The 26,637-nt window shown below is 54.1% G+C and overlaps 1 protein-coding gene and 1 pseudogene across 3 annotated transcripts; both read right to left on the bottom strand.

The window, feature by feature from the left end:
- Positions 1-22,837, bottom strand: SIGLEC1 (sialic acid binding Ig like lectin 1). Of its 2 annotated transcripts, none has more exons than XM_084887136.1 (22): positions 22,492-22,836; positions 16,983-17,051; positions 16,364-16,723; positions 15,796-16,092; positions 14,343-14,609; positions 13,798-14,052; positions 12,806-13,105; positions 11,873-12,130; positions 10,481-10,816; positions 9,945-10,202; positions 9,430-9,732; positions 7,664-7,924; positions 7,189-7,500; positions 6,433-6,687; positions 5,854-6,123; positions 5,511-5,762; positions 4,895-5,197; positions 3,997-4,257; positions 2,877-3,179; positions 2,516-2,618; positions 2,064-2,133; positions 1-1,453 (listed from the first exon to the last, which is right to left on the bottom strand). In XM_084887136.1, exons 2-22 carry the CDS (start codon positions 17,029-17,031, stop codon positions 1,346-1,348), a joined length of 5,181 nt encoding a protein of 1,726 aa, XP_084743262.1. In that variant the 5' UTR covers positions 17,032-17,051; positions 22,492-22,836; the 3' UTR covers positions 1-1,345. The 2 variants fall into 2 exon arrangements, with proteins under 2 accessions (XP_084743262.1, XP_084743263.1); XM_084887137.1 differs by having other exon boundaries at positions 1,387-1,518; positions 22,492-22,837.
- A 2,640-nt stretch (positions 22,838-25,477) lies between these two features.
- LOC311624113 (small ribosomal subunit protein eS21-like) lies at positions 25,478-25,758 on the bottom strand (annotated as a pseudogene). Its single transcript has one exon. The product of its transcript is annotated as a small ribosomal subunit protein eS21-like (transcript).
- Between the last annotated feature and the right edge of the window lie 879 nt (positions 25,759-26,637).

Genomic DNA, 26,637 nt, shown 5'->3' with positions numbered 1-26,637 from the left:
TATTGTAGGATGGAGGTTTATTGGAAGGAAACACCAGACAGGCTCCCAAGGAAGGGTCTAACCATGAGGCACTAAAAAGAATGGGACCTTGGACCAAGAGGGGTCTCAACCACTGCTAATGGAGCTCATTAGTCCTCCCATTTCTTCCCAACCTGTTAGGTCTGTGCTAATGTCCCATTACTCCCCATTTTCTCAATCCAAAGCCCAGAGCCGTGGGCTCTCTGTTCTTCCCACCACCTGACACCAGTCTACCAGGAGAGTCACTAGCCTACCCAAGAACTGGCTCCCCTCAGGTACTGACTTCCTGGGAGCACATTATTACTTCTTGATGACCCTCATTCATCTTTACAGCCCCTGGCAGGAGCCTCGAGGAAGAGGACATGAACTCATTGGATCATGGAGAGGAATGTACCTGGAGCAAAAAGAAGGATGCTGATGACGTTGTGTCTGTTCCCTAGGGCTAGGAAAGCAGATGGGGGCACTTCTTCTTCCAGGGACCAGATCTGGCACAAGATGTCTGCTCAGGCAACCCCACTGCCTGGCATGCCCTCTCCCTAGGGACCATCAAATCTTCTTGTTTTCCTCAGTCTTAATGTTAGAGAAGGACTGCCTCCTCCAGGAAACCCATGACCATGGCTTTCCCTCCAGCAGATTGGCACTGAGATAGAATTTGCCCTGCCAGCAGCATTCTCATCATTGTCAAAAGTCTCAGGGATGAAGCTACAGTTAGGAATAAAATAAAAACTACATTTCCCACAATCACTTGCAGCCTCGAGTGGCCATGTGACTAAACTCTAGCCAATGAGAAGTGAGTGGATATGACTTGTGCAACATTCATTTATGTCCACAATGGGAATGGTGTACCTTCAACTTCCACTCTTCTTGTTGGAGGGAATGTGAATGCAGTGTGGTCATTGTGAACCCTCACAATCAACATAAGCTAGAAGGAACCAGAACACCAGCAATTTAAACCACCATAACATATCCAGACTAATATGGGAGAGAGAAATAAAATTTTCTCAAGTTGAAGTTACTGTATTTGGTCTCTTGTTAGAGCACTTATATTATAGCTAGTACAGAGTGCTAGTACAGTGTGAGGAGTAGAAAGCTCCTCTTCTAATCCATCCAAACAGTCCAGAATGGGTTTGGACAAGAAGGATGTGAGGAGGAAGTATATTGGAAGATAAATGGAGAGATGAGATTCAGAGAAAAGAGAAGAAGTGGACAACATGATCAACTCCTTTTTCTTCAGCGTCCTTCAAGGTCAACATCCTCCTGGGTATATTAGGGTTCACTCTCTACTCTGACCACCTATTTCCTTGGGGGCAAGAGGTTTGGAATCAGGTCATAGAATGTTAGATGTCACAGCGTTTTTTTCACAGAGGCGGTCAGGATCCATTGCAGCCTTGTTTACCAGGACCAAGTCATCAGAGATTCCATTGGAGTCCTCTTCCTAAAGGCAGGCAATGCCACACGGTCAGCTCAGGGGTAGAGCACAGGATAAAGTCCCAAATGTGGCTACATCAGGATCCATGAGTTTCCCATAGAGAAAACCCTGGTCACAGGAGGATTCTGGGAGATGTCATCACCTGATCCCTAACTCTGGAGGGCAGTCCCCCAGACCCCAAGCCTTGGGTAAGGGTCTCAAGGGAATTGGTGAGAATGTGCATGGCTAGAAGCCCTGTCCCACCAAATGGATTTTCTGCAGAAGGGGACCATCAAGGAGAAGGATAAACAGTTTTTCACTCTTGCCCAGGTGATGGGCAGAGAGACGCCAAAACACAGGTGGAATTCCAAGATGTGTCTTGAAAGTGGAAGTGTCGCTGCTAAGTTCAGAATGTCTGCCCCAGTCATCCAGCCAGCCGCACAGAAAACTCGTGGCTTCTCTCTGCCCTGATCAGAAGACGGCTCCCCCTGTCTTCTCAAGGGGCCCTGGATCTCTATATTCTCTCCCCCGACCCCCAGAAACCAGCCTATAAATGAGAGCAGTTTCTAGGGGCCAGCCCTGCACTGTGGGGTAGCCGGGCATTGTGTCTGTGTGTGCCCACATGGTGGTTAGATACCTGCATGATGTCCTTCTGAGAAGCCATCTCCACCGAATTCTCACCCATTCTCAGCTTATGAAAACGTCTCCTGCAAGGGCAAGAGTGGACTTCAGACAGCCTCTCCTCTCCCTGCCTGTCCCCATTTCCTTCACCCGCCCTACATGCTTGTCCCAGACTGCTCACTGCACCAAGCAGAGGGGAGCATTGTGGGGAGTGGGGTACCTTATTTTTCTTCCCTCCCAGTCCTTTCTTCAGCACAGACACGGTAGAGATAAAGAAAGAAGAAAACTACAGCAAGGTGGATTTAGAGGTAATTCTAGAAAAGATGCCCGAATTTGGAACGTGGGAAGGAAAGAGGACAGGCTAGAAGGTATGGAGCCTGTGGATTTGGTAGGAAGGACATGGGGGAATGTTAGGGGAAAAGAGAGAAGGCTGAGGTGGCCCCATCCACCCTCCAGCTCTGTACCCACCTCCAGACGTAGCAGGCTCCCAGGGCCAACAGGAGGATGAGGAGGCCAGCCAGCAGCCCCAGGAAGTAGAGTAGGCTCTGGAACAGGTGCAGGCGATGCAGGGCTGGAACACAGGGGACAGCTCAGGGGACAGCTATGGTGCCAGGCCTTCAAAGCTCCTTCCCAAGTGACCTTCCCAAGGTGAAATCTTTTCTAACTTTCACTTTACGTCAGGAGGGTCCCCATGCAAAGGAGCTTCAGGCAACCCATCTAGACCAGACAGACAAGCTGAAGCGATTCAGGGAAAACCTCAGAAGGAAGCCTTGGGACCTGAGTGCCAGGCCTTGTGTAGGGTGGCCCGGGAAATGGAGCCCTCCCTCACCTCTGGTTCCAAAGTAGGTGGAGGCAGAGGCGGAGCCCAGGGCATTGGAGGCAGAGCACACGTATTCTCCCTGGTCACTGGGCCTCAGCTCCTCAATGTCCACCCTCAAGGCGTTGGGGGTGGCTGAGACGTGGATGTGGGGATCTGCCGGAGCGCTCAAGGGCTGGCTGGAGGCCACCACTCGATTGCCAAGGTGGAGGGTCAGGCTGGCTAGGGGCTCGCTGTCCACTCTGCAGTCCAGAATACCCTGGATGCCACCCTCAGGTTCCACAAAGACCGTCATGGTGGGTGTCGTGGGAGGGTCTGCGGGAAGACAGAGAGTGTGGTGATTATAGAAAACAACCACAAATCCCTCTCCTCCCTGTACCCATGCAAGGGGATGTGGCTGCCCCTCCCGTTAAGAGCCTGTTTTCTCACTCCTTGACTCGCTTTGACCACTGGAAGGCAAAAGTGACATTGTGTAACTTCAAGGATAGATCTAAAAGTCCTCACAGCTTCTGCTCTCCTTGGGATACAAGCATGTGGGAAGCCTAGGCCGGCCTGTTGTTCACATATGGTCCAGCCAGCAGCCAGCCCCAATCACCAGCCTCGAGAGTGAAGCCATCCTAGACCATGTAGCCACAGTTCAGACATTAGACAATTGCAGCCACATTAAGTGAAACCAGCAAAACTGCTCAGAAAGGAATGTAAGAACAGAATGAAGAAAGTCAAAATGTAAGAAGGACTTTCCGGTTCATAGAATTGTGATAAAATAAATGGCTATTTTTTTTTTAATACTGCGTTTTGGGGCGGCTTGTTACACAGCAATAGCTGACTGAAACAGCATGAGGCCCTGGTGGAAAATGGAATAGAGAACCAAGGTTGATGAAGGCTAATTGTGTGCCAGGCATTCTGCATGCTTTATCTCCTATACACCTCACAAGGTGAGGGGACTGACATTTGCAGATGAGGAAACCAAGGCACAGATGCACAAAAAGGCAATAGGAGTCCCTCAGTCCAGGACTCCATGACTGTGAAGTCCTTGCTCTTTGCAGGCAGAAGAGAAAGAAGACCTGAGGTGGGCATGCGAGTAGTAGGGAAACTGAGGTGGGGGTTGGGGTAGGCGTTGTGTCACACTCACAGAGCACACGGAGCATGACTGGAGCAGAGGTGGTGGTCCCCGTGGGGAGCTCAGCCCGGCAGTGGTACACTCCAGCTTGGGCACGGGACACGTAGGAGAAGGAAAGGGTGGGCACAGGCTCTGCATATAGTTGCCGACCATTCCAGAACCAAGCGAAAGTGGAGTTGACCATGGGCCTGGGGCCTCCAGGAAGATGACAACTCAGGTTCAGTGCGGCACCCTCCGGCACATCCAGGCCTGGTTCGGCCACCACATGCACACCTGCAGGCCAAGGACCAGGAAGTGGTTGGGGATCTGCAGGCCTAGGTAGGATCTGAGGGGGATCTGAGAGGCCTCTGTGCATTGTGGGAAGTTCTTATCTGACTTGGAATCTGAGCCCCAAAGGTGGGACTGCGTCCCCATCAGACTGAGGTCTCTGAGAACAGGGCTGTCTCTCATCCTCACACTAGGGACCTCCAGGGCCGGGCTGTGCCGCCCTTTATCACCAACTAGATGTTCTGATGGATGAGGCTGTGTCCTACCCTCAGACTGGACTCCCCAAGGGTGAGTCTGCACCTCCTCCCTCAGCCTGCTGAGGGTAGGACTCTCCCTTTTCCCACCCAGGTTTCCCTGGGGAGGGTCTGTGCACTGTCCCCAGACTGCGCTCTGTGAGAGCTGGGTGATGTCTCCTCTGCTCCCAAGCTCCTCTTGGCCATCGTTACACCTCCGTCTCAGAGGGAGCTCTCCAAGGGTAAGACTATTTCTCCCTCAGGCTGGGCAACCCTCTCCAGTGGGAGCTGTTCCTCTTCCATCAGATCAGGCGAAGCTGTATCTACTCTTTCAGGCCAATCAACCCCCCTCCACATGGACTTCGACCCCACAGCACCTGAGCCCGTCTCCTCCCACATCGCCCACTCACCTTCCGCCTGTAGCTGCCCTGTGGTGCTGACTGAGCCCAGCAGATTGTGGGCCTTGCAGACATAGGTGTTCTCATCACCTGAGGGCACATCTTGCACCTGTAGCCGCAGGGCGTTGCGGGACACCTGGACATGGCCCGTCCCCGATGCCAAGCCATGGGCCCCGTGGCTGGTGGCCAGTACCTTGCCATCCCGCGACAGGGCCAGCTCGGCAGGTGGCTCGCTGTCCACGGTGCACTGCACCACAGTCATGGGGCTGGCCCTTGAGTCTCGGAAGGAGGACAGGACTGCATCCCGAGGAGCATCTGGGGGTGGGCAGGGCACAGTTGGGGTCATTGCTTGGAAATCCTACACTGTCCATTGTCCACCCTCCTGGCATTGGTGAGGCTGAAGCCTCTGGACAAAGTCATTTCCTAGAAGTGCCACCTTCTCAGGAGTCCCATGGGAAGATTCTTCAGGCAGGGGTCACAGGGACCCGGGGCCTCTTTCCCCACCATCTATGTCCTTCTTTCCCCAAGTGCCCATTCCCAGCCCACTGAAATCCTGTGCCCACCCCCATCGAGGCCCAAACGTGCCCTCCACCACCCTGGGTACTCCTATTCAAGGACCCCTACTCACAGAGGATTTGCAGGGCTGCAGGCCTGGAACTGCGTGTGCCCTGGGCATCCTGGACTTGGCATGAGTAGGCACCGGCATGAGCCCGTGTAGCCACCGGGATTGAGAGGGAGGCGGAGGGCCCTTCCTGCAGCCAACGGCTGTTGTGATACCAGGTGTAGAGGGTGGGTGGGCTGGCAGCAGGGTCCTCACAGGTCACTGTGATGGAGGCCCCCTCGGGCACAGCGGCCGACGGAGCCAGGGTCACCTGCACGCCTGTCCCAAGGAGGCCAGGGTCAGCGGGGCCCAGCCAGACACACCAGAGTGGACCCCACCCCTGGTGGCCTTGACCTGAGCCCTGCCTCACCCTCTAGCCGCAGTTCCAGAGACGTGTTGACCTGGCCCAGAGGACTGCGGGCTGAGCAGCTGTAGAGACCCTCATCCCTGGGCCTGGGCTCCCGCAGCTCCAGGCGCAGGGTGTTGGGCACAGAGGCTTCGGTCGAGGAGGCCAGCAGGCGACCAGCATGGCTGAGGGCCAGCTGGGCGGGTGGGTGGCTGTCCACAGTGCACAGTAGCAGGGCCAGCCGCCCTCCACGACTCTCCAGGAGGTAGGTCAGGCGCAGGCTGCGGGGCGCATCTACAGGAGCACGAAAGACGTGGACAGAGTTCAGAGGCCACAGCCATGAGGAGGCGTTTGTAGGCGCCATTCAAACCAGGAGGGCCTGGGCCTCCCACCCCAAGTGCTTCCACTTGCTCATCTGGGGCACTGCTGTGGGACCTATCTCCATACCGGTGTCCATGCCCCCTTGCCCGACTTTCATGCTCCTGTGAAGGGCTCCATCAGCTGGCTGAGTTCTGGAACTGAGTTCCCAGGTTGGGCCTCTGGCCATGCCCTGATCCCTGGAAGCTTCTGTCATTCCTTCCAGCCCCACCATCAACCACTCACAGAGGACATCAAGGATGACAGGTCCGGAGAAGCGTGGTGGCTGGCCAGGGGTCACCACACCACAGTGGTAGGAGGCAGCATCGGTGACTGTGACATTGGGCAGGTAGATGGAGTGGGCACCTGGGCGCTGCTTCCCGTCTTGGTACCAGGTGTAGGTGAGCTGAGCTGCCTTGTCCCTGGTCCACACAAGGCAGGTCAGGTTCACCGGCTGGCCCTCCTGCACGCTGGCCTTTGGCGACACCTGCACACTGACAGCTGGAGAGAGGAGGGCATGGAGACATGACACCAGTGAGGGTCGTGAGGCTGTGTAAACAAGCCACCTGTCTCCATGAGGAGGGACGCCCCTCCCTTGGCCTCTGGGGGGCACAGGTGGCCCACCTGTGTATGGGCTCAGCGGTGGAGCTTGGTAAACAACTCATCATCTCTCAGCTGATCCCAAGCAGAGTCTGCGGAGCCCACCCTGGCCCTGGAGGGGAGCACATGGGAGAATCCAGGCCTCCCTGGCCCTGCTGTGGTTTCTCCTTGAGCACCCCCTTTCTGATTAGTTTTGTCCACTGGGCACCCACATAAAATTCGGTTTTTGAAAAAAGCTCTTCCATGAAACCCAAGTTTGGAGACTGCTGCTCTTAGGAAGGGTGGGAATGGAGACTATCCTTGTGACCAGCCCTTCTGCCTGTGCCAGCCTTCCAGAAGCCTCTCTGAGCAAGCTTCTCTCCTCTTACGGGAGCCACCCACCCACATACACCCCACACTGACCCTGGGCATCGAAACTGGCTGAGGCCGAGGTCTGGCCGAGGGTGTTGGTGGCCTCGCAGGTGTAGACTCCCTCATCCTCCAGCCCTGCGTCGCGGATCTCCAGGCGCAATGTGTTGGGGGCCACAGCCACCGTCACCCGGGGAGAGCTGCCTGCCAGTTCCCCTGCGCCTTGTAGGGTGGAGGCCACCAGGCGGTCCCCACGGAGCAGGCGTAGCTGGGCCAGAGGGTCGCTGTTCACACGGCACAGGAGGAGGCCCAGTCGCCCAGGGCCAGTGTCCATCAGGGTGGTGAGTGTGGCCTGGCGTGGGGCATCTACACAAAGTGGGGAGTGGTCAGGGTCTGGCCAGGTGGTCCCATATCTTAAGGCTCTCTCATGGAGGCAGAGCCCAAGACCGGAGAATCAGTATCCCCTCCCCCATCCACACCCTTGGCTCCTTCACACCCCAAGAAACAGATGTAGTACGGAAGCACTTACAGGACACGTGGAGGCTGACGGGGGTGGCCAGGCTTGTGGTGGCTGAGCCCGGGGCCTGGGCTTGGCAGTGATAGGCCCCGGCTTGGCTCAGAGTTATGGCTGCAAAGCGGAGTGTGGCCGAGGTCGACTCCTGGAGAGGCTGGCCATCCCGAAACCAGCGGTATGAGGTTCCTTCCAGAGCCTCCGTGGGTACTTTGCAGCTCAGGACCACGGCCTGACCCTCCTGGAGCTCGGGTGATGGTGACACCTGGACCCAGGCTCCTGTAGGAGGAAATCAAGAGCAAGTGAGGACCCTCCGCCATATCCTCCCACAGTCCTGGACTGAGTGTCATCCACACCAAGACCGCATGACCCCAAACCTGTGCTAATTTCATCCCATGCCTTGGTCTCTCCTGCTCCCAACTTCCCTGCATGGATCTCTCCTGGGTTTACCACCTTGAGGTATGGCTTTGCTCTGTCAATCACACCTCACCTACCAGAAGGTGGGCCTCTCGAGGGTCCAACACACTTATATGACCTGCAACCCAGTGCCAGGCACAGTGCTTGCACGTGTTAGCTCTTGGCAAGTGTTGGTTTGGCACCAGAAAGCACTAAATCCTGCCAATGGCCATTGTCCTGATCATGAGTTGAGCTCAGCATGGGTGACTGAGGGCTTAGAAGGGGAAGTCAGCAGCTGTGTGATCTTTTCCCTCTAGCTCTTTCTAGCCGGCTCTGCAGCCAGGCTCAAGGTCATAAGAGCCCAGGAACTGGAGACTAAGCAAAGGGCAGTTCCTAGTGCCCCCTGGGTCTAAGGCAGGATGAGACCAAGCTGGGGGTGGGGGGAGGGGGAGATGGAGGGACAGCTGGAGTGGTGACTGAGAGCACAGGCTATGCCTGGGAACCAAACCAAATTAGTCCCAAGCTGACAGGGCCACCTGCTAGTCATGTGATCAGGAGCAAGCTTCTAAAGCTCTGACCTGCAATTTCTCTGCCTGTAAAATGAGTATAATAAATAAGAAAAGATGTACAGAACCAAGGCCCAAGGCAAATATTCACAAACTGATGTTTGTCATTGTGAGAGAAAAATTGCATGTTTTTCTTTATCCTTTGTAACATTATGGATATTGACTTTCCTTTTTCCCAGCTTATTCACATAGGGAGAATTTTTATAGAAAAACTAGAAACTTCAGGCACAAATTCAAATCGGGGCAAATGGGGGGGAGAGGGGCGTGCCAGCTGGCCTGGGGAGAGGGAAGGCAGAAGATTGGCTAGCCAGGGAGATGGGCTGTGGGAGTGTCTGCCCCCTGATGGTCAGTGCTCATCATAGCAACCGGTTGACTGTTCAGTCATTTGGCCGTTTGGTTGCTTAGGTTTTATATATATAGATATGTGAATATATTCTTATGCATATGGGCACATCTGTATATGCATATGTGTGTACATACACACATTGGTGTGCATATATTATAGATCTATATGCATAATGTACATATATGTTAGATTTTGTATAAGATACTTATTATCTAACAAAATTATACAATTACATAGAAAGTTATCTGTTAGAAATTGCTCCAATCAAGCAAACTGCCTTGAGCAATTGCCACTACCTCCTAGTGGCTGCCATGGTTATTGCAGGTGAAAATGTCTAGCTGGAGACAAGGGGAAACCTCTGTGGGTTAGTGGAAACCATCCAGAAACCACGCCCGAAAAAGACCGCACTTTCTTGCCTGGCCAGAATGGTCCCAGGGCATCTGTTTCTACCACATCGCCAGAGGACTGACACTCACCTCGGACCTGGAAGAAGAGGGAGGTGTTGGCTGATCCGAGGTCATTTGTGGCCTCACAGCGGTAGCTGCCAGAGTCCCCAAGGCCCAGGTCTCGGATCTCTAGCTGCAGGGAGTTGGCCATGGCCTTGGCATGGAAGTGGCCACGGGATGGGAGCTGGGGCCCCAGGCTGGTAGCCAAGAGGTGTTCCCCACGGAACAGGGTCAGCTGGGCCGGCGGACTGCTGTCCACGGTGCAGACAAACACAGCCGTGTGGCCCTGGCCCACGTCCAGGAGGGCTGACAGCTTCGGAGGGTCCGGGGGATCTGCAGGGACAGGGAGACGCTGAGGCCACCCCCAGCCCAGCTCACCACGTTCCAGCTGCCACATCGTGTCCCACCGCCCCCTCCACACACAGTCCCGGCCCACCCTTCCCCAGCCCAAGCCACGTTCTTGTCCCCCCCAAACCCAGCCCAGCCCGGTTCCTCCCAGACCAACCCTCCAGGTGCCCATAATGTTGCCCTTGCCCGTGACGCACAGAGCACACTCAGGACCACGGGGGCGGAGAGCTGGGCGCCGGTCTCAGAGAGGACGCGGCAGGCGTAGAGAGCGGCATCTGTTCTGGCCACGGGCAGCAGCGTCACCGTCTCCAGGGGGCCCTGGGTCCACAGTGCCCCGTTCCGGAACCAAGAGAAGTTGGCAGGGCCTCCACCGGCTTCCCGTCGAACACTGCAAGTCAGGTTGGCGCCGGTGCCCTCTGGCAGCGAGTGCGACGGAGTGATGACCAGGACGGTGGCTGGAGAGCAGGCAGCACAGGCCCCCGTGAGACAGGCCTCCCTTTGACTGCTTCCCCGCAACCCTGGGAGTCAGGGGGGACAGCCTCCCGGCCTGGACGGGGCAGGAAGGAGACCCTCGGGCGTGCCCACTGGACAGGGGTGGGAAGCAAGCAAACTTCCGCAGCTGAACAAGGTGGTTCCACTGGATGGAGCCTCTCGGAGCCAGGGTTCCAGCAGAACAGGGTTTCAGCGGAATCCTGGCCCCTGACCCTGTGCCACTGCCCCCGCCCCGACTCACCCTGGGCATCGAAGGTCACGGAGGAGGAGGCGTTGCCCAGGGTGTTGCTGGCCTCGCACAGGTACACACCCTCGTCCTCCAGCACGGGGTCACGGATCTCCACGCGCAGCAGGTTCGGGGCTCTGTTGACCTTTACGCGCTGGGAGCAGCCCCCGCACGTGCCGCACCCGCCCCCTGGTACCGGGGAAGTAGCCACTACACGGTCCCCGTGGAGCAGCCGCAGCTGGGCGGGCGGGTCGCTGTCCACACGGCACTCCAGGAAGCCCCGACGGCCGGCCCCGAGGCCCTCAGCGTCGGGGTCCAGCCGGGCGGTGAGGGTGGGCCGGCGGGGGGCGTCTGCAGGGAGGAAGGGCGGGGGCACTCATGGAAGGCCACAGCCTCTGCCAGGGCTGCCCCGGATCCCAGAAGACACTGGGCCAAGGCCTGATCCCAGGGCTGCCACACACAGCTGGGCACTGACAGGGACAGCAGGCCAGGGTGGGAGGGATCCAGCCCCGGCCCTCGGACTCACCCACGCCCTAGGGCTGTATGGAACCTTCCCAGGGGAAGAAGGGCGTTTTCTTGGGGGAACAAAGGCACCCTGTGCCTACCTCCCAGGTGCTCCTGAGCAGGGCGCCAGCATAGCAATCCCTGGGAATCTTGCCTCCGCTCTCTCTGCACCCCATCCCTTCCCCCAGGATACCCCTTCCCCTTATCTCTGGTCTTCAAGCCAGCTCTACTCAGGATAATAGGCAATGCCTAAGGTGCCTCTTCCTGGAGGCTTCTGGAGGTGGGTGGTCAAGGACAGCCATCAGCAAGGCCTCCACGTGATCTCACCCTGATGCTCAAAAACCCCCAAGAGGCGGCTGCTCTTCCTGACAGTCCCTAACAGTCCCAGGATGTTGCTCCTGCTCATGTCAGAGGAGGGGTCCCAGATATTGGTGCCCTGAATGTTGGCGGGCCCCTCAGGCGAATATGGAACAGTCACTGCTGACCAGACTCAGTTCCTGTGCCGAGAGGTTCTGCTTTCACGTCTCTGGGGGCCTGTGAGGGCACAACCTGTGGGATGTGGGCGTATACAGCGCATAGGAGTATGACGTCCCATGGCCCAGCTCGGGAGGATGAAGCTCGGCCGTGGTATCCATGCTGGGTTTGAGGCCAGGCACAGAGGGCTCTAAGCTGTCTTGGATTGGGGACGGGCCATGGGGAGGTTTAAAATCCCTAGTCTTGTTCCCCAAATGGTAGCCCTGGGTGGAGAGGCCCATGGTGCCCAGGCCTGTGGCTGCCCGCCTGATCTAGACCCTGGGTGGGACGGGGGCAGGAGGCCAAGAGGAAGGAGGGATGGCTGGCGGACCCCAGTGGACTGATCCATCCTCCCCAAGACAGGCAGGGGTCAGTGGGGAGGCTGCTCACAGAGCACTGAGAGGACGGCGGGCGAGGAGGGCCCGCTGGCGCTGTGGCTGTCCTGGGCGCGGCAGTAGTATGAGCCGGCATCGGAGCTGGAGGCCGCGGGGAGCAGGAGGCTGCTGCTGGGCCCCTCGAGAAGCAGGGCTCCGTTCAGGTACCAGGAGAAGCGGACGTCAGGCGTTGGGCTCAGGCCACTCCGGCAGCTCAGCGTCACCATCTGCCCTTCCACCACCTCTGCTGCTGGGCTGATGAGGAGGTGGGCCGCTAGCAGAGGGAGGCGGGGAGGCTCAGCCCGCTGCACATCTGTGGCCTCATGCCACCCACTGCTGGAAGCCCTCCAGCATTCCCTCCTCCCCTCCCCCGACAATTGTAGGTAGGTCTGGGCTTCGTGCCGTCAGCTCTAGGAATCTCTTGAGAATCAGGAGAGTTTGGCCTTGGAAGCCCATTCTGACCTATTGATAGTAACTGGCTGCAGCATGGCTGAGAAGGATTCTGAGCTGGAACCCAGGCTTGTGTCAAGCACCTGGCTTGGACCATTAGCTATGTCTGCCGTGGCCTCAGAATGAGGTACCAAGCACAGATACCAAGAGTTGGAGACGCTATCCCATTGTGCCTCCTGCATCTGACTCCTATCTAGCACAGAAACTGCCCCAAACGTGTGATAAATAAGAAACAAATGAATGCATATGAGGGACCTTCCACGATCAGAGTCAGGACGTACACGAAAGGATTAGGACAACCTGCCATGTTTCCCTTGTTGCCTTGACTTCCATGAGCCTCCCATGTTGGGATATGACTGTATAGCCTGGGTCCTTGATGTGAATTTTAGGATCCAGCTGGTTCAGCCCCTCAGCTGAGCCCTCTGGAGTCCCAGGAGGAGGAGGCCAGAGCAGGCCTGCTCTTTGGGCTCCCTCCCACCAGCCCCGCCGGCCATCTTACCATTGGCTTGGAAGTCCAGGGTGGAGGACGTGTTCCCAAAGGAGTTGGTGGCTGTGCACGTGTAGTCCCCGCTGTCGGCTAGCCCCAGGTCTCGGATCTCCAGGCGCAGCAAGTTGGGGGCAGAGGAGACACTGAAGCGTGGGCCGAGGTCATCCTCGCCAGAGGTAGAGGCCAGGACAAGTCCCCCGTGTGACAGCACCAGGGTGGCCATGGGCTCACTGACCACGGAGCATTGGAGGATGCCCACCAGCCCCGCCTGCATCTCCAGGAAGGCAGTTAGGTGGGGGGCAAGGGGTGGGTCTGTATGGAGAAAGGCCTGTCACCCTCAGACAGGGCACTCCCGGGATTCCCTGCACACGAATCCGTGCGCCAGTAGCTCTCTGCCGCCCTCCTATAGTTCCTCTCCCTTCCCCACCTCCCCCAATAGCTTGCTGCCCTGCCCCCTCCTGTAGCTTTCCCCCCCCCCCCCCCCCCCGCTCCCTTATAGTTCACTGCCCCACCCTCCTGCAGATCCATGATCTGGTCGATCCTTGTGATGACCCCAAGAGTGGGAATCAGGAACCCTTCTTTAAAGATGGGGAGCCCTAGCTGATTTGGCTCAATGCATGGGGAATCATTGATCGGCTGCCTCCCGCATGCCCCCAACTGGAGATGGAGCCCACAACCCGGGCATGAGCCCTTGACCAGAATCAAACTCAGGACTCTTCAGTCCGCGGGCTGATGCTCTATCTACTGAGCCAAACCAGCCAGGGAAACTAATTGGGACTTTAAATGAAAGGTACTGAATATGATAATTCTTTGTAATCTTTTTGGAAGTTTTAACTTGTTTCAAAACAAATTTTTTAAATCAGAGGAAACAAAGGCCCAGGGAGGGCCAAGCCTTGCCCAGGTGTGCAGAGCTCAAGGCCACCCAGCCCAGGACCTAACCTGCCTGCAGGGACCCCATCCCTTGGACCGGCTCCAGCAGTGTCTGCCACACACTGGTCACTTACGGATGACCACCACGCTGACGGGCTTAGAGCGCTCCCTGACATGGGCATCCTGCACCTCGCAGACGTAGAAGCCGGTGTCGGCCCTGGTAGCAGAGCGCAGCTGGAGGGTAGGGCTGTGAGCATCCTCCAACAGGACATGGTTCTTGTACCAGCTGTAGCGCAGCCCGCTGGGTGCTTCTTTAGGCACGTTGCAGGTCAGAGTCACCGTCTGGTTCTCCTGGATGGGGCCTGCTGGGCTCATCTCGACCTCAGCCACTGTGGGGAGAGCAGAGGGCACACTGGGGGTACCCACCCGACTTGCAGGCCCAACTCCTCAGCATCCCGAGTTTGCAGCCACTCAGCTTAATCTGCACGGTCTACATCACACCCTTCTGCAGTGGAGCCTGCAGGGTCTGTCCTGGTCACGAGGACCCTCCTGACACCTCACCCTGCCAGGGAGGTTTGTCATCTGTCTAAGGAGGTACCCTGACCTGACTCTCCTCAGCCCCTGGAGCCTGGACCCCTTCCCCACCCTCTGTCAAGACCCAGGTTCACCCAGGACTCACTGAAGATGTGGAGGCTGAAAGGGGGTGAGACTAAGGAGCCCACTTCATTCTCGGCTTGGCAGGTGTAGACTCCGGCATCGTCCCAGGATGCCTGGGGCAACTGCAGCACAAAACTCTGGGATTTGAGGGGCGTCCCATCCTTGAGCCACTGCACAGAACTGACCGTGGGGAAGCTGCTGTTCACCTGGCAGGTGAGTGTGACCAGATCACCTGAGCGAATGTTCCCCTCCGAGGGGCTGAGGAGGATCTCCACAGCTTTGGGGGCATCTGCAAGGCATGATGGGTAGGGTGCGAGGTAAGGAGCCTTGGCTGGGAAGGAGTAACCCACTCTCTGTCAGCACCCTGCCCTAAGGAAGCCCACCCACATAAATCCTCAGTGCCCTTAGTTCCTCTGTCCCTGGCTGTGCTGAACCCCATTTTATGTTCCTAATTCCTTCCTACGTCACTGAGAGTCTGATAATGCAATGTGTGGCCTACTGTCCAGCCCACACTGCCTTCCAGGGCTTTCTGCCTCATGACAACGTCCAATGTCCTCTGTCCAATGTGGGCTGTCATGGGCACCACACTGTTTGCCTTGGTGGCCTGTGGTAGCTGACAGAGAGTGGTAAGGGACAAAGCATCTGATGGAGGGAGCCAAAGACAGTTGAATTAGTTCTGAGAATGATTAACCCATTTGTAAAGAGGACGCCAACAACACAAAGAGGCTGCATGTTTTAGAATCTCGTTTCAAAGCTTCTCACGGTGAAAATATGCTAATAAAAGCTCACATTTTCAAGTCCTTGATCTGCGTAGAGATGAAGATAGTAAAAGCTAATATATTTGACTGGTTGGTATGTGCCAAGCACTCCTCCAATTTTCATAGCAAATTCTATGAGAAAGGAACCGGCATTTGTTGTTACCTCCCCTCATGTAGATGAGAAAACGGAGGCTCTGAGACGCAAGCAACTTGCCCAAAGTTTGCTCATTAGAGGATGGTCATGTCAGCCTGTGGATAGCCGTTGTTCTAGAAAAATCCGCCCCATTGTTCTGTGATGGGAAGATGCTCACTCAAGTGGAAACTCGTCTTTCTCCCACGGCCTCTTGCCATGTCCGAGTGATGCCCTGATCACCGTGGATGTGAGCAGCGCTAGGCCACAAAGGATTGACCCCACCTCCCAGCATCCTCCAGAGCTGGACTAAATCCCAAGGTTGCTGCCTGACCCCCAAGCCTCTAGGTCTTTGTCTCCCCTTCTGTGCCCAACCTGGCCTCAGGGACAAGAGGTGGAAGGGAACTTGAAGGTGGCTCTTGGTGCTTAGCAGTCTCTCTACCCGGCCCCACCCAGGAGATCAGAGAGCACCCAGCCTGCTGCAGGGGCGAGGGCTCTGTTTCTATGGGCTGGAGAAGGAACTGATTTTCTCTGGGGAGCCACAGCTGGGTGCTCAGGGATGAGGGCGTGGCCCCCAGCACACTCACACTGCACTTGGAGGAGAATCTTGCCCTGTGTCTTGTGTCCGGCCACCGAGAGCTGGCAGCTCAAGGTCCGGCCGTGGTCCTGCCAGGTCAGGGCCATGTGGAGGGTCTGTCGGTGGATGATGCCCGTGGTCTCGAACTTCTGGAACTGGGAGGTGACAGAGCGAGCTGGGTCCTGGCCTTGCCACTGCAGGCTGACGGGCTCCTGCAGGCACGCGTAGGGCGTGGAGCAGTTGAAGTCCACCTCCATGCCCTCGCGAAGTTCTAACGGTGAGGCAATGGTGGGCACACTGGGCTCCTCTGAGGACAAAGACAGGAGGCTCAGGACTCCCCCTCACCACACTTGACGCCTTCTGCTCTGCAAGCCCCAGCTGAGGCACGAGCCCTGGGCGGGAAGGAGAGGCTGCTTTCTACCCCCTCCCCCTTGGGGTGCATGCATGGAGGACACAAGGCTGGGACTAGCCTGGGGCTGGGGATGAGTTTAGGACAAGGACTGGGGCTGTGAGTCAGTGGGGCCAGAAGCAGCTTGGGAGCCCCTTGCAGGCAGCAGCCAGGCCACCCCGCTCCTCACCTGTCACAGTGACCGCTGTGCCTGTGGCATCTACCCAGCGGTTGATATCACTGATCACGAAGCGGAAGCTGTAGGCGCCCGAGTCCTGGGGGCTCAGGTCCTTCAGCAGCAGGTTGCACACCCTGTGCTCAGCATTCCCCAGCAGCTGGGCACGGCCACGGAAGCGTGCCTCTACCTGCTGGGAGTCCCCCGAGTGGTAAACCACCTGCCGATTTCCCGAGTAGTCGTAGTACCAGATGGTTGTGATGCCGTGGGGCACCTCCACGCTGTCAGGGAAACTGAAGATGCAGGGAATGACGAGGCAGGACCCCTTCACGCCCTGCACGGCCACGGGACGGGAGATACCCCAATTGGCCAGGACTGAGGGAGGAACAGACAGACAGGAGAATAGTGTCACCGCAGAGCCCCATGATCTGCCCTATAGAAGGTGCCCCAGATGGACCCCCAAACCCTGCTGTGTCCTCTGGGAGGATCACTGCTCCCTGCCACTGTCTCTCTGTGCCCACCCTTCAACCTCAGCAGCCAACCTGAGACCAGGCACAGTCTGTCTGCCGGGCCATCAGAGGCTGGGCTCATGGAGGCCAGGCCCAGTGAGGTGAGCAAGGCCAGCAAAGCTTACCTGTCGAGATGGATGCGGCCAGGTGGAGAAGCTGAAGCAGGTGGCCCATAGCAGGTCCTTGCGCCTGTCCTGGTGTGTAAGAGAGTGGTGTGCACTGTACTGGTTGGACACAAGGGGCTCCTGAGAAGCCTCCGGGCACCTCAGTCCAGAGCCTGCCGAAGGGTATGCTGACAGGGCAGGGCTTCCAAGGACTGCTGGGGCAGCCACCGACTGGGAGCTGGGAGCCCACGTTCAGGGCGTGGACTGTACCCAGCTATGCCCTCACTTGGTGGAATGCACTAGAAAACCCTCTGGGTGCCCCTAAGCCCCACCCCAAGTTCTGCTTTCCCAGCCCCTCAGGAGCACTCCCCCAGAGCAGATGAGCAGCTGTTGCTCCCTTTCCTCCACTTTCCTGCCCCTCCCTGTGCCTCCCTGCCACCCAAGCCAACAGGAACTGGAACCCAGAGAGGCCCGGTGACTTACTCCAAGGCACTCAGCAAGAACAACGGCTTCTTACTTGAGACTTATCTCCCTGCCTCTAGCCTTACAAGCTATAAGCCATATGGGGCTTGATTGAGCACCTCACCACAGTGCTGTCCTTCAGGGCCATTCCCTTGCTCAAAAACCTCCTGTGGCTCCCCATTGCCCAATATATCCCTAAAATGTCCTAATTTCTTACTCCCAGCTCTGCCTTCACTCCCTGCTCCTCACACATCCACCCTGGGGTCAGTCCCAGCTACACACAGGCTCTCCAGCTGACTAGCTATGTCCCCACCACAAATCATCTCTGCCCGTTGAAACTTTATTCAGTCTTCAAGGTACAGCTTGAAGGCAGCTTCGAGCTGAAACTTCCCCTTTGGGGTTCCTGTAGTCACCAGAACCACCTCTGTGCTTGCCTTGTCCTTGGCATCTTGTGAGAGCCTGAAAGTGGAGGCGTGTGCCTCAGCCCGGCACAGCAGCCCCCAGGCTTTGCCGCAGAGAGTGGTCTTTGGCGTTTAGAGCTGGTGACAGGGCAAGCTTAGGTGCAACGGGGGGGCACAAGGGCCCCGCACAAACATACCCCACAAGCATGAGTTAATTGCCTATAGTACACAATGCACAGGAAGGCAGAGGGACCCTCTACCATGGAGTGACCCTGGTGAGGGTGGGAGGTTCTTGGGAGTGCCAGAGATATGGATCTGAAGGGGAGAGGGGGCAGAAACACATATAACTGAAACTATAAAACTATTAGAGGAAAACATGGATGAAAAGATTCATGACCTAGTATCAGGCGATGATTTCTTAAGTACGACAGCAAAAGTACAAGCAACAGAAGAAAATATAGATAAGTTGAACTTGATCAAAATATCCTTTGTGAATCAAAGGATACTAGGAAGAGAGTAAACAGAAAACCCCACAGAATGTGAGAAAATATTTGCAAATCACAGGGTTAGAATCATATATAAGGGATTCATATCTGGAATATACAAAGAACTCCTATACAACTCAACAACAAACTCTAAACAACCCAAATTTTTAAAATGGACGAAGGACTTGAATAGACATCTCTTCAAAGATGATGTAAAATGGCCATTAAGCCCATGAACAGATGCTCAACATCATTAGTCATAAGGAAAATGCAAATTAAAACCACAATGACCCTGTCTGAGTGGCTCAGTTGGTTGGAGCGTGGTTCTGTAGACTAAAAGGTTGCGTGTTCGATTCCCAGTCAGGGCACATACGTAGGTTTCAGTTTCGAGCCCCTGTTGGGGAGCATACAGGAGGCAACTGATTGGTTGCCTTCATCCTCTCTTTCATACCCTTTAATTCCCTTCCTTTCTCTCCCTCTAAAAATATATATATCGTCAAATGAGAATTAAAAACAAACAACAACCGAAACTGGTTTGGCTCAGTGGATAGAGCGTGGGTCTGCGGACTGAAAGGTCCCAGGTTCGATTCCTGTCAGGGGCATGTACATTGGTTGCAGGCACATCCCCGGTAGGGGGTGTGCAGGAGGCAGCTGGTCAATGTTTCTCTCTCATCGATATTTCTAGCTCTCTATCCCTCTCCCTTCCTCTCTGTAAAAAAAATCAATAAAATATATATTTTTAAAAAACAACCTAACAACACAATGAGCTACCACTTTACACCCATCAGAATGGCTATTAACAAACAGACAAAATCAGAAAATAAATGTTGGAGAGAATATGGAGACATTAGAAGCTCAGTGCACTGCTGGGGGGAATGTAAAATAGTGCAGTCCCTGTGGGAAACTATTGGTGGTTCCTCAAGAAGTCAGACATGAATTACCGTGTGATGTAGCAACTCTGCTCCTGGGTCTCCCAGGTGCATAGCAGTGTTATTCATAATAGTCAAAAAGTGAACACAACCCAAGTGTCCATCAACAGATGATTGGATAAAAAAACAACGGGATAGCCATAAGAAGGAATGAAATTCTGACACATTTTACAGCATGGGTGAACCTTGAAAATATTATGCTAAGCGAAGTCAGCCAGATCAAAGAGGGCAAATATTGTAAGATTCCACTTAAAGAGATACCTAAAGTAGGCAAGTTCATAGTGACAGAAAGCAGAACAGAGACTTTCAAAGGCTGCAGGGAGGGGAGTTAATGTGTAATGGGTACAGAGTGTATGCTTTGGATGATGAAAAAGTTCTATAAATAGACAGTGGTGATGGCTCCACAATATTGTGAATGTACTGAATGCCACTGCATTGTACTCTTGAAAATGGTTAAAACAGCACACTTTATGCTTTGCCCATTTACCACGCACACATACAAAACCCATATTGCCAACTTTGCAGTCCTCCTGATATTAAATGCTGACTCTGCAGTGAGGGGAGGGCCTAGAGGCTGGAAGTGGGGACAGGAAACTCATGACAACTCCCAGCTGATTCTGGTGGCTACCAGGGGGCACACCTGGGGAGTGCTGAGCAGACACTTGGGGCCTGGCTGAAGCCGGAATGGCCTGGCAGGATGACAAAATAGAACTTAGCCAAGTGTGAAAGGACGAGGGTGTCCTGGGAAGGCCCCGAAGATCCATGCTCCCAACTGGTCTATCCCCAATTCTTTGGGCCAACCTAGGCATGCTCCTGTCCCAGGAGGCTATACCCACAACTGGCCTTTGGCCAAAAGAAAGGCTCATGCTGGCCCAGCTGTAGGCAGCTCTGAAGGATTCAGTTTCTGTTTCCCAGTGTCAGATTGGGCCCCGAGACCTGGATGCTGGGCGGAAAGGCAGCTCACTGTGCATGGTTGGGGGCAGGTATGGCCTTGGAGCCAGCAGCCGTGCTGAATATCAGGGTCTGATCTTCTACAGCTAGGACATCAGCAAGACAGCATGCGCATGTCTTGCTGATATCCACAGCTCCCCTTTCTGTTCCCATCTGGGGCCCTGGAAAGGGCAATGCTGAACCTAGTGGTGGAGGAATGGTGGGGTCTTAAACATACTGTTCCCGGAATGGAAGAGGGATTTTAGAGCGTTTGGGAGGAAGACTCTTTCTAGAACTACCCAAAATTACATCATGTAGATGTCATTTAGCCCAGCCACACTACTCGAAGGGTTGGTCCAACCAGAGTCCATCTTAATAGCTCAGCCTAAAAACCAATCTGTCCTGAGAACTTTTCTGGGGGAAAAAAAAAAAAAAAGAAGGGCAAGAAGAACCCCAGACAGGGAGACCCTTGTCTCTGTTTGAAAGTCTGGTATTGCAGTAGCTAAGCCCTGGAAACAGCCCAAGTGCCCATCAGTAGCCACGTGGATAAAAAAAGCTGTGGTACATTTATACCATGGAATACGATGCAGCTGTAAAAAAAAAAAAGAAGAATCTCTAGCCCTCTGAGACAGCATGGAGGGACCTGGAGAGTGTCAAGCTAAGTGAAATAAGTCAATCAGAAAAAGACAAGTGTCACATGATTTCATTCATACGTGGAATCTAAGTAACAAAATAAAGTGATGAACAGAATGGATCCAGAGACATGGAAGCATGGAACAGAGTGAGGAATCTTGGAAGGAAGGGGGGGTTGAGGAGGAGGGGTGTGAGGTAGTCAACCAAAGACCTGGTGTGCATATATGCATGACCCATGGACACAGACAATGGGTAGTGAAGGCCTGGTGGGTTGGGGGGGGGGGGAGTTGGAGGGGTTGAGGGGGCTGGAAGGGACCAATGTGTGTGTGTGGGGGGGGGCATATGTAATACTTTCAACAATGAAGAATTATTAAGAGAGAACGGAGAAAGAAAGAAAGAAAGAAAGAAAGAAAGAAAGAAAGAAAGAAAGAAAGAAAGAAAGAAAGAAAGAAAGAAAGAAAGAAAGAAAGAAAGAAAGAAAGAAAGAAAGAAGGAAAGAAAGTCTGGTACTGAGGGCTTAGGTTAAGCTGTGTCCTGGTGTGCACCAGTGCCCCCTGGTGGCAGAGGGATGATATAGGTCTTGGGGAAGGGGTGGGTATATTGGGGGGGCAGAGAGTAGCACAGCTCTAAAACAACCTGCCCCTTGGGCAATGACCATTGGAGAGAGTGTCATTCCCCAGACCTCAGGGAGTTCCTGAGGTTCATCCTTGTATCCCCAGGTCTTGGGTGCTCTGAAGACAGAGTTTTAAACCCTCACTCCTACCCAGAAACGGTAGAGGTTGGGTCAGGGTTGGGATGGGGTGGCCTGTCACATGGTGGGCACCCATGTTCGCTGCCTGTGTGGGAGCAAGTGAGCCGGTAAAGTCTCTATGAGACCACATGTCCCAGGACAGAGAGGAGGGTGAATTGGGATCCCGAGTGCCTGACCTCTGTCCCAAAGGCCAAGTCCGGGGGGAGGGGGGGGTTAAAACATTTTCACTGCAGGCAGCTCAGCAGGATTCAGTTTCTGTTTCTCAGACCAGGGCTTCTCCCCAACTTCCCTATCAGGCTGGAGAAGGAGGGGAAAGGGTGACACAGCCAGCTGGAGTGCTCTGCCCCCTGAAAGGAAATCAGGGTACAGCTGGGCAACCCCGGGAGGGGGTATCTTTATCACAGTGGAAAGTCCCAGGAGCAGCCTGGGCTCAGAGTGAGGGGAAGACGAAGGCCGCGCTGTGGTTGGGCTGGGGTGACAGTGATGGGCAGGCAGTGCTTTGGGATGGAATCAGGGATGACACGGAGGTGAGAGTGATGGGCTTGGGGTGAGGGCAGAGGCCAGTGATTAGTAAAATGGTTGGGTTGGGATGCAATGGAGAGTGAGATAAGGGTGGATCAGGGGCCTGCATTGGGCCGGATGGTGGTTGGGATTGGGATTGGGATTGGGATTGGGAATGGGATTGGGATTGGGATTAGGAATGGGATTGGGAATGGGATTGGGATTGGGATTGGGATTGGTATTGGGACTGGGAATGGGATGTGGGTTGGGAAGATTTGGAGCTGTGGAAGGGTTTAGGGTAGGAGTGCAGCTTTGATTAGTGTCTTGGGCTTGGGTTGATTTGGCATCCAGCTCTCACACCAGATGACCCCCGGCCAACCTCAGCCCAGCCCTGCTCCCTTCCCTCCACTCGCCCTCCAGGCCCCGGGATAGGCGTACCTGCTCCAGGGGAAGTGGCTGCAGGGCTGGTGAACCGCAGGCGAGGAGAACAGGAAGGAGGGCCACGGGCGCCGGTGCTGCCTGCTCCCCGGGCTCTGTCACCCCAAGAGAGGAGATCCAGCCGCAGAAGCTGCTTCTTCTTTTCCCCGAGCCTCAGCTGTACTGCCCAGTCCGGAGGCTGGTCGGGGAGGCAGCTGCAGGCCTTTCGCAATCCAGGACAGGAAAGACTTGGCAAGGGAAGGCTGGGCACCAAGAGACTTGAGCAAAAGCAAAAGTGGGGCCCGGGGCCACTCTATCGCCTCCTCTCAGGAAAAGTGGAGGGACATGGAGGGTCTGTTCACCCCTCTCTTTGGGGCCTCGTGGCCTTTTTAGGGAGCCTGAGCGTGGAGGGGAGCTTTCTGCGCACTGTTCCTCCTGACCACTGGGCAGGAGGCAAACCCAGGGAGATCAGGGTGCAGCTGGGCAATCCCAGGAGTACAGTATCTTTAGAACAGTGGGAAGTCCCAAACATTTTTTAAAAAAATACATTTTATTGATTTTTTTACAAAGAGGATAGAGAGTTAGAAACATCGATGAGAGAGAAACATCGATCAGCTGCTCCCTGCACACTCCTTACTGGGGATGTGCCAGCAACCAAGATACATGCCCTTGACCGGAATCAAACCTGGGACCCTTCAGTCCGCAAGCCGACGCTCTATCCACTGAGCCAAACCAGTTAGGGCAGGAGTCCCAAACATTTAACTCTGAGGGACATATAATCCATAAATGAAGTCTACTGGCTTTGAAGTGGGCAATGGAAATCGCCTGGAGGAGGGGGGCGTTCCTGGGCACCCAGACCAAGGTGCTGATTCTCCACGCCCCATGGCATACTGGACACTTTGAGAAGAATCTCCCCCACCCCCAAGAAGCAGGTCCTGGTTGTGGGGAACACAGGGGCCCTGGGACACCCACTGAGGTAGAAAAGGAAAGACCCTGGCACTGGAAAGTTACCATTACAATACTGGAGCCCACTTTATGGAGGGCCTGTTATGTGCCGAGCACTTGGCATATGGGACAGATGTTAATTGCTCCAAACAATCCTGGATACAAGGGACAACACGTTTCTCTGTTTTTGTAACTTAAATTTACTTCACCTCAGCCCCTGCCTATCTGTAGTGACAGGGAGCCCCGCCATGGCAGATCAGCCCCCCTCGATCCTGTGGGCAAACCTCATGTGCTGATAAATAAAAATAAAATAAAAAAAGACGTGAAACCCTGAATCGGATGGACCCAGGATCCAAAGCAGATGTCTCCTGACATTCTATCCTGAAATCCTCAGGCCCCACAGAACTTAGATCTCTACCACTCTCTCCTCTTTGTAGCTTCTATGTCACTCCCAACCTTGGGTTCATCCCATTGCTTCCTCCTCTAACCCCAACATAAGGCTTGTTGGTCCAGAGACCCCCAGCTCTGGGCCTATGCAACTTACTGGCCCCAATCCATCTACTGCAGACTACACGCATCTATCCCATAGCTTTGTGGTGGGCGAAGCATTCTCCTTTACCCATTGATTTGGCCTTAACCAAAACTTATGTGGCCGAAGGATGTGAGTGGACGTGACAGGAAGTCTTGAAATACACTCCCTTGGCTTGCCTTGCCCTTTTGCACTTCTGCCATTGCCGTGCAAAAAACATATTCCAGCTGACCCACTGGTCCAAAGAGGAGGACAGACATGTGAGACTGACCCACAGCCTGGAATGAAGCCCAGCTGGGCCCGACCAACGTCAGCTAGACCTGAGCCCACCTGAAGATACATGTTTGCTTTTGGATGCCACTGAGAATTCTGTGGTTGCTCATTAGCTACAATAGGGAAGGCTATGCATGTATGGGGGCAGAGGACATATATGAAGTCTCTGTACCTTTCCCTCATTTTGCTGTGAACCTAAAACTTATCTTAAAATAAAAAAGAAAGGAAGGTGGGAAGGAAGGAAGGAGGGAAGGAAGGAAGGAAGGTCATTCCATTCACTCTATTCTCCCAACAACTTTGGCCATAACTGGTTGGCACTCAAATTTGACATCTTCCATTACATAAAACTGATCCCAATCCCAATTCTAATCACCATCCTGACCAACGCGGGTCCCTGTTCCACCTTATCTCACCCTCAGTTGCATCCCAAGCCCAACTGAGGGTGAGAGTAGACACGGACATTTCCACCCTGAGAAGGGTGGCTCCAGTAGTATGCATATCTGCATTGTGCCATATTCTTTGGAGGCTGTAAGATAGAGGAATAGAGGTCAGGGGGGAACTCTTTAACATATCTTGGACTTTTGTGTCCAGAAATTTCATCTCATTGTAATTAAATGTATCAGATCAAAATCTGTCCTAAGAATAGCAGATCTTAAAATAATAGAACTTTTTAGAACTGGGAAAGAGCAATGCTGGGTATGTGAAATCTCGAGTATAAAGTTATATTTGGTGAATAAATTATTTCATTTCATGGCTTAATGGTTTTACTCTGAGTAAAATTTTGATAGTTTGTTTGTTTGTTTTTTGCATTTATTCTGGAATAAACCAGCATATTTTTAAAAATATATCTTATTGATTTTTTACAGAGAGGAAGGGAGAGGGATAGAGAGTTAGAAACATCAATGAGAGAGAAACATAGATCAGCTGCCTCCTGTACACCCCCTACTGGGGATGTGCCCACAACCAAGGTACATGCCCTTGACCGGGATCGAACCTGGGACCCTTTAGTCCACAGGCTGTGCTCTATCCACTGAGCCAAACCAGTTGCGGTATTTTTTTTTTTTTCCAAATAAAAAACCCCCCACATAGTTTGGCTAAAGAAACTCAAAATAACCATGGTTTAAATAAAACAGAAGTGTATCTCAATACCTCAAATACGTGTGGCATCTGAGGCTAATGTGGCAATGGTTCAATCATCATGAAACTAGAACCCTCTTCGTCTTTTTTTTTATTTTATGTTTCCACTATATATTATATGTATGACAAATTTCACATCTGTGATGCCCTTCAGTCAGAAGTTCTTTGAGACGATGCCATCGGCCTTGGCCAGTCGGAGAATGGATCCTCTGACTCACCCACCCCGCGGATAGCCCCGCAGAAAGCATAGGTTTTAAACTGGCCTTGAACCTGCCTGTCACCTTGTAAACCTCGGCCTCGTTCATCTGGATGGATCCGTGGTCCTTGGCACCAATGATGAGGTTGCTGGCAGAGCACTTCCACCACACATACAGGTCCATGAACTCGCCGGTGTCCTTCTGCATGTTGATGGCGTGTCTGCTGCCAACACCACCACCATCACCACCACCACCGTCACCACCACCACCATCACCACCACCATCATCACCACCATCATCATCACCACCACCATTACCACCACCACCATCATCACCACCATCATCACCACCACCACCACCACCACCACCATCATCACCACCATCACCACCACCACCACCACCACCACCACCACCACCACCACCACCATCACCACCACCATCATCACCACCACCATCATCACCACCACCACCACCACCACCACCATCATCACCACCATCATCACCACCACCATCATCACCACCACCACCACCACCACCACCACCACCATCATCACCACCACCACCACTACCACCACCACCACCACCACCACTACCACCATCATCACCACCATCATCACCACCACCTCCACCACCATCACCACTAGCACCACCACCACCACCACCATCACCACCACCACCATCATCACCACCATCATCACCACCACCACCATCACCACCACCACCATCATCACCACCATCATCACCACCACCACCACCACCACCATCACCACCACGAGCGTGTCAGCTAGACCCCTTCTTAATTTTTGCTGTCATCTTCAAAGAGCTACTTCCACTCATGGTCCATGATGGCTGCTTGATTTACAAGTATTATATCTGAATTCCAGAAAGCAGTATGGAAGAAAGAACAAACCCTTATCTTTTATTTTATTTTATTTTATTTATTTTTATTTTTTTTATTAAATTATTATCTGTGTACATATTTTAACATTGCCCCCCCCTCCCATACATACCCTCCCTCCCCAGAGTTTTGTGTCCATTGGTTGTACTTATATGCATGTATACAAGTCCTTCGGTTGATCTCTTATC

Source organism: Pipistrellus hanaki (genome assembly GCF_964339955.1).
Source record: "Pipistrellus hanaki genome assembly, chromosome: 6".
In the NCBI taxonomy this organism is placed as follows: Eukaryota; Metazoa; Chordata; class Mammalia; order Chiroptera; family Vespertilionidae; genus Pipistrellus; species Pipistrellus hanaki.
Note: the sequence above shows the minus strand (reverse complement) of the source record. Positions and strands in the feature narration are given on the sequence as shown.

Coding starts and splice junctions, on each gene's coding strand:
- SIGLEC1 (XM_084887136.1), bottom strand. CDS start 17,031: ATGGGCCACCTGCTTCAGCTTCTCCACCTGGCCGCATCCATCTCGACA. Junction 14,610..15,795: donor GATTCTCCTCCAAGTGCAGT/GTGAGTGTGCTG, acceptor CATGCCTTGCAG/ATGCCCCCAAAGCTGTGGAG. Junction 7,501..7,663: donor CGTCAGCCTCCACGTGTCCT/GTAAGTGCTTCC, acceptor CACTTTGTGTAG/ATGCCCCACGCCAGGCCACA.